Raw genomic sequence first — 7,121 nt, forward strand, 5'->3', positions numbered from 1 at the left:
TACTACGCAATTATGCTAAGGCACACCTGGAAGCAGCGTTTACTAAGGCCTATCATGCTAATCGGATTTCACACTGACCGGGAGCAGACGCCCTGGGGTGGCCCCGGTACAAAAGGCCAAGGGTGTCAGAGAGCGCTGGGATTAAGCATCAGTACAATACGCCTGTTGATTGCTAGGCTGTGTTGTAATTGTAAGTGGAACTGTCCATTAAAAAACAATAGAAAGATGAGATTAAAGCGGTCATTATAGTGGCGCAGTGAGTCTTGTCTCGAGAGACGGGCTGAGCTTGAAGTTCAGCCCAGGACCTCGGAGAGGCTGCGAGTGCTGCATCGCCAGCGAAATTGGGTAAAAAATAAAATAATAATTCTGATCACCAGCCGGTTTGGCCTGGGAATGACCGGCCGGTTGGCGAAACCTCCCGATGGCCGCTACGCCCCTGATTCTGTATATAATGAAAAGTGGGAATCCTGTTGAAGCATTGAAGCTAATCAGTAAATTAATCATTTTAATGATTTTATGCCCATGTGAAATGTAACATATATATTTCCCCATGTAAGCTCAAGTTGTCTAGATAATCATGATGTTTTGGCTTTGATTTGGGAACAAAGTGGTTTTTCCTTTGAAAACTGCACCGCGCGTATTGCTCTAGAGCCACGGTTGTTTCGTCAGTGAAAAGCACGTCATGCCATATTTCTCCCGACTCTATCCACTGAAGAGCCTGCTGAAGCCTTGCCTCCTTATTACGCTCCTTTATCATTGGGAAGAATCGGGTCTTTCCATATCTCCACCCAAGATGTCTTCTGGCACGACGAATGCTTGTCAGACTCAACGATTTCCCCATGTTTCCCAGGAGGTGCTTTTGTAACACATTGGCGGTCATCTCATCATTGGCCTTTGTCATGTTATCAATAGCAAGCATAACATCACTGCGGAAGTACAATAATAAGAAGAATAATTATAAAGCATTAGAGATCGGAACATCAGAAGGCCATTTTTAATATGGTGCTATAGAATAGCAACTAAACTTGCTAACAAAATCTGGAGCATTATAATGTAATGGCTTACTTTTGCAGTTTACTTGGCTTTGCAGGTCGACGTTTCCTTTCCCTGTAGTGGTAGCGAACACAGCGCAGTGACACTTTGATGCCCAGGCTTGCAAAATGCTTTTGAATCTCCACTGCTGATTTTCCATTTGACTTCATGAGCCGGATCTGTCGAGAGTTCTCCTTGCTGATTTTAGTCATCTCGGCTTCAATCTTGCAATGGTAGTTGAACAGTACAAGGCTGACACAATGAACTGTACTGCATGTATACTGTCATACCTTAACGGAATTTTGTGATTGGCTAACTGCTCCTACAGGTAGTCTGACCAATGAGCAACAATCACACCTACAGTTCAGTATGCAGAAGATAAATAGAGCTGAAGGTCTGTGAAACGCCACTTTTCTGCATTTGTGCCACGGATTCATTTGGAGGATGGAGGCTCCGGCTTTTTACAAACACGGACCAAAACGGCCTGCACCAAAGGTAAGGAGACAGTAACACAGTATGATGTTTATCGTTATGACAGTACGTTGCCTAAAATGCTACCATGATTTTGCCCAGGGCAAGATGCCGTCTCCACAGATAAAACGGAAAAAAACATCAACAGTGCCGCCAAAGAAGACTGTTCGCTTGGTGAAGAAGAAAGCAGTAAGTTTTGCTGTTCTATATTTTATGCAGTGTGACGTGTTTTTAAATAGGTCAAGATGCTTTTGCGTGACACATAAGTAACACTGATTTTATTTTTTTCCACAGGCTTCCACCATTTGCGTTGAGAAAGGAGTGGGCCCAGTCAGCACCTGGAAACAGCAGTATGTCCATGAACTTTCCAGCTTAAGAAAACGACTGGGTGCCATTGAGGCACAGCTTGAACACTCTAACGGGCCTGCGCCTGCACCGCCGGTGGAGTGCGAAGGATGTGCCACGTTAAGGGCTACTTTGGACAGCGTTATGGAAAGACTGACCGCTTTGGAAACACATCCGCCCGAGAGTATCAGGCGTCAGTTTTTTCAAATGCAGGCTCTCCTGTGCAGAGAGAAGAGGCCCTTTCGACACCACAGTCTATAGGGGACCGCCGGCGTACTCTCTCAGTCCCCTCTCCACCTTCATCAGTAAACACAACACCAGCCAGAGAGGACGAACCTACCATCCCGTCCTCAACGAACACCGGGTCCATTACGCCAGCACGATGGCTTTACCTTCCCATCCCTTCCCCACCGTCTCAAGAGAGAACCCCAGTGCCACCCAGGGAGGGCCCGGGAAGCATCCCACCATTGGTTCCAACACCGCCTACACCGGCCACACAACTCCCCAGCGTGAGGGCTCTGACCGCCGAGCGCGACGAGGAGTTTTATAAAGACTGCTTTCTGCGCGGTGAATATCGCCCTGAAAATTATGCCGCTAATGTTTTCATGGCTATAACGCCATTTGAAACATATCAGAGCTGGGCAAAGAGGGTCAACTGGAGCGGAACAAACGGGAAGGATGAGTTGCCACGGCAGGTCAAGGAGAAGGTTGTCTGTTGTGTACAGCAGAGATTTCCAGACCTGTCCGGGCAACAATGGCACAACATTAGAAGGAGGATAAATGAGAGACTCAGGAGTCCCCGAAAGCTGGACCCAGCAAGACAGCGTCTGGGATTTTTATAAGCTTAAAGGTTTTGTTGTTTTCAACAATACAAATTTAAAACTTTCAGCACCAACTATGTTTTCACGTGTTCTCTGTGTATTATGAAGAACAGCTCTTGTTGAATCTTTTTCCCATAAAATGTGTTTTTTCTCTCTCGTCCCACCCCCTTGTTGACAAAGATGAGTGTGAAGTAAAACTGCAAAAATACAACACAACGGTCCTGTCTTTGGCATTTTTTCCATACTGTATATGTCTCTTAAAATTGTATGCTAAATGGGTTCTAATCAACATATTATCTTCATGATGAATTATTACGCAAGTCCCGCAACATGTCTTCCCCAAAGAGTTGAGCTGTGCCCACATCATATAGAATAATCCAACACTGGATTATGAATGGGTATCACCAGGGCTGGACCGGGACAAAAAATCGGCCCTGGAATTCTGGCCGAGACACTCACTTTAGTAATAATGATTTAATTGCAAAGCTTGTGCGTCTCATTTAGAAGTTGTTAAATCTGTTGTTTGACTTTTTTGAGTGCTTATAAAAATATGTTTAGTCAGCATAGAGGCTAATAATTCAAACTACTGTGCACCTAAAAGGGACACTTGTTGCTCATCCAACACTTCTCGGCCTTGACTGTTTGCTATTTTATCAGATTACGGTTCTGTGGCTTCCATATTTTTGGACGTATGCAAATACCAATAAATACTGATACTAATACATCGCCATTGAATAGAATAGAATAGAATGCCTTTATTGTCATTATACAGGATGTACAATGAGATTGGAGGGCCACTCCTGTTCAGTGCCATGCAACAAAATCAAACTCTCTAAAATACAAATAAAAATATTATAATCTAATATAATCAAGAAATATACAGAAAATAAACAATGTATAAAATATACAAAAAATGTATAAAAATCTATACATACATTGCTCATCATTCTCATATAATAGAGCTAACGTTACCTCCATCACCTCAAAGTCCCTGTATTATCCTAATGTTGTTACCTCCTTCTACAATACTCCACGTGTCACACTGAAGGCCCGCGGCCACATCCGCGATCTAAATTTATGCTGGCCGTGAGATGATTTCCTTTAGCTATCATTAATGATGCAGAGGGAGACATGCACAGGTGCGCTGACAGTGCATCACTGCATCAGACAGCGGGACAGTCCTGAAGACAGAACCCGTCATAAGCACCGTAACACAGACAGTGAACTTTTTGTATCACAGTAAGAAATGAAAGTGCAGCCCAAAACATTTGATTAAAAAGGGAGACAGCGTGGATTGCTCAGCGCAGGATCGCTTCTTTTTTAACCTACTGTACTGTATTTATTTACATATTTAGCTAAAAGATTAAGTGAAACAAAATAATCTTTTGGTGATTTGCAATGGAAATGTGTGAAAGGTCATACTTTTTTTATACTTTTATGCATCTATTTTAGGATTTCTAAACTTGCTACTGTACTTCACCAAGAAATGTTAACATAACATTTGTGAATCAAAGAACTCAACGTTTTTGTTAAGAAGGCGCCACCTTTTGGTGACAGTCTACAATTGAGGGAAAGGGGTGTGTTCATGCTGGAAAGTAGATACGCCCAGGAGAAGGAGGGGGACTTCCAGCCCGACGTCAGCCAGACGTCGGCCAGCTGGGGGCTGGACTTCAGCTGGCCGACGTCTGGCTGGATGCGGCTACTTTAGGTGGCTGCATCTGTATGTGTTTCTATTCTGATACGGAAAAAAAGATCGTGATGGCTTGGAAGTTTTTCCCTCTTTTTGTTTATTAACCCTCTTTCATACTACACATCTTTGTCAATCGGTCTGGCACTTCTAGGGGAGACAAACTTTCTGTTTTTTTGGTGTGTTGTTCACATATTTGCATATTCAAAATAAAACAAGTGGCACAAAAAAAGTGATAATTTCTGACATGAGAAATGCTTTTTTCCCCAATATCACTCCCTTGCTTATGAAGTTTTTGTCATTATCAGGCATGCAATTCAGATATGATTGAATACATGTTCAATATGAAATGCTACTTTAAAATAACAACTCTCAATACAGATTCTTGTGAATAGAATCTGTATTTGTGCTCAATGTGTTAGCTCGGGAGGTAGAGCAGGTCACCTACTGATCGGAAGGTCAGCGGCTCGATTCTTGGCTGCTCCGGGCTGCATGCCAAAGTATCCTTGGGCAAGATACTGAACCCCAAGTTGCTCTTCGACGCAAGCATTGGAGTATGAATGTGTGTGAACGTTAGACAATAACTCATGAAAGTGCTTGTGTGAATTGGTAAATGTAGAAGTGTTGTATGAGTGCTCAGACAGAGTAGAAAAGTGCAATATAAGAACTAGTCCATTTACCAAATAGTTTTGCTTTACATGTACATGCAAAAAACAAGTTAATTCTACTTAAGAAAAATCATTAAATACATTTAACAAAATTAAGTAAATTATACAAATGTTTATTTGTTTGATCTACATAATGAAATGAAGTTGCTTTTACTTGCTAATTTAATTTACTACATTGAAAAATTTGAGTGATTTATACAAAGTTTAGTTTTGCTTGATCTACTTGACAACATTAAGTTCACTTTACTTGGACTTTATATTTCATGTAAAAAAATAAGTAAGTACTTTAAACACAGAACAGTCTTGCTTGATCAACATAAATAAATTATGCAAATAGTTGCCTTAATTTTATTATGTAAATAGGGGAGGATATTTTTATCAGTGTGTTAAATCTAGAATAGAATTTAAAATCCTTCTCCTCACCTACAAGGTCTTGAATAATCAGGCCCCATCTTATCTCAAAGACCTCATAGTCCCGTATCACCCCAACAGAGCACTTCTCTCTCAGACTGCTGGCTTACTTGTGGTTCCTAGGATACTTAAGAGTAGAATGGGAGGCAGAGCCTTCAGCTTTCAGGCGCCTCTTCTGTGGAACCAGCTCCCAGCTTGGATTCAGGAGACAGACACCCTCTCTATTTTTAAGATTAGGCTTAAAACTTTCCTTGATGATAAAGCTCAAAGTTAGGGCTGGATCAGGTGACCCTGAACCATCCCTTAGTTATGCTGCTATAGGCCTAGGCTCCTGGGGGGGTTCCCATAATGCACTGTTTCTTTTCATTCACCTTATTTACTTTGTTTGTACTCCACTCTGTCTTTAATTATTATTAATCTCTGTCTCTCTTCCACACCATGTCTTTTCTCTCCCCTCAGCCCAACCAGTCGCGGCAGATGACCCCCCCTCCCTGAGCCTGGTTCTGCTGCAGGTTTTGTCCTGTTTAAAGGGAGTTTTTCCTTCCCGCTGTCGCCAAGTGTTGCTCATGGGGGGGTCATTTTGACTGTTGGGTTTTCTCTGTATTATTGTAGGGTCTTTACCCACAATATAAAGTGCCTTGAGACAACTGCTTGTTGTGATTTGGCGCTATATAAATAAAATTTATTTGATTTGAATTGAATTGAATTGAAGTGAAGTGAAGTGAAGTGAATTGAATTGAATTGAATTGAATTGAATTGAATTGAATTGAATTGAATTAAACTGAATTGAATTGAATTGAATTGAATTGAATTGAATTGATGAGTGTCAGAGGTGATTTGTGACAGAAGGATAGCAGCAAGAGTTAAAGGGAAGGTTTCCAAGATGGTGGTGAGACAGGAGGCCAAGCTGGAGGTGGTACGATCTTCATTGGGAGTAGAACACCACAGAGAACCTGCAGACACACACATTAAAGAAAAATAAAAACAAATATTTTAATTAGCAGTACTGTTAATTTAGGGCACCTATGTAAAACGTTTAGAAAATTTAAGTCACTTAAAATTTTCAGTGAAAAAATTTACATTTCTGCTTTAGCTGTGCCAGAAAAGAAAAAAGCAGACATGAACTCAAACATTTCAGTAACTTCAGCTTTCTGCACATACACTTTTTGGAGCATCTGGCATAAAACTTTCACTGAGTGGTGGTCTAAAAAATTTGTTAAGAACTCCACTTCTCATCAAAGTCATGCTGTCAGGATAAAAACTGAATGATTTGTGTTTGTGAATGCAATCAAATGGATCACTTTTTCACGGAAGCTTAAGTAGGTGATTGATTTATCTTTATAACATTTTTAAGCAGCTTTCATAATTGATAAAAGTTTTGCCACATGTTAATCTTGGTTGGGACTAAGCAGCATGAGGTGCTTAAAATGAGCTCAAATTTAAATAATTATTTGAAAAGGGGGATTATTTGAACTTCCATCTTTTGTCGCCTGAACACTCAGTTCAGTTGTGATGCTCCAGTTTTTAATGAACACAACTTAATTGAGAGAGTATTTAACTTGATGTTTCTTCTCTGCTTTCTGTTTTATTTCTTATATTGTATATTTCTTATATTGTATACCTGTACTTTGAATCATGGTCAGAGGCTTGTTTCCTGCAGTGTGACAAGCTGACTGCACTTCCAGC

General features: G+C 41.0%; 1 protein-coding gene across 1 annotated transcript; it reads left to right on the forward strand.

The window, feature by feature from the left end:
• The first annotated feature begins 987 nt into the window (after positions 1-987).
• Positions 988-2,398, forward strand: LOC115786557 (uncharacterized). The gene is made up of 5 exons (XM_030738746.1): positions 988-1,265; positions 1,361-1,527; positions 1,606-1,692; positions 1,798-2,032; positions 2,076-2,398. Exons 2-5 carry the CDS (start codon positions 1,477-1,479, stop codon positions 2,396-2,398), a joined length of 696 nt encoding a protein of 231 aa, XP_030594606.1. The 5' UTR covers positions 988-1,265; positions 1,361-1,476.
• The last annotated feature ends 4,723 nt before the right edge of the window (positions 2,399-7,121 follow it).

The sequence above is a fragment of the Archocentrus centrarchus genome, chromosome 10 (assembly GCF_007364275.1).
Source record: "Archocentrus centrarchus isolate MPI-CPG fArcCen1 chromosome 10, fArcCen1, whole genome shotgun sequence".
In the NCBI taxonomy this organism is placed as follows: domain Eukaryota; kingdom Metazoa; phylum Chordata; class Actinopteri; order Cichliformes; family Cichlidae; genus Archocentrus; species Archocentrus centrarchus.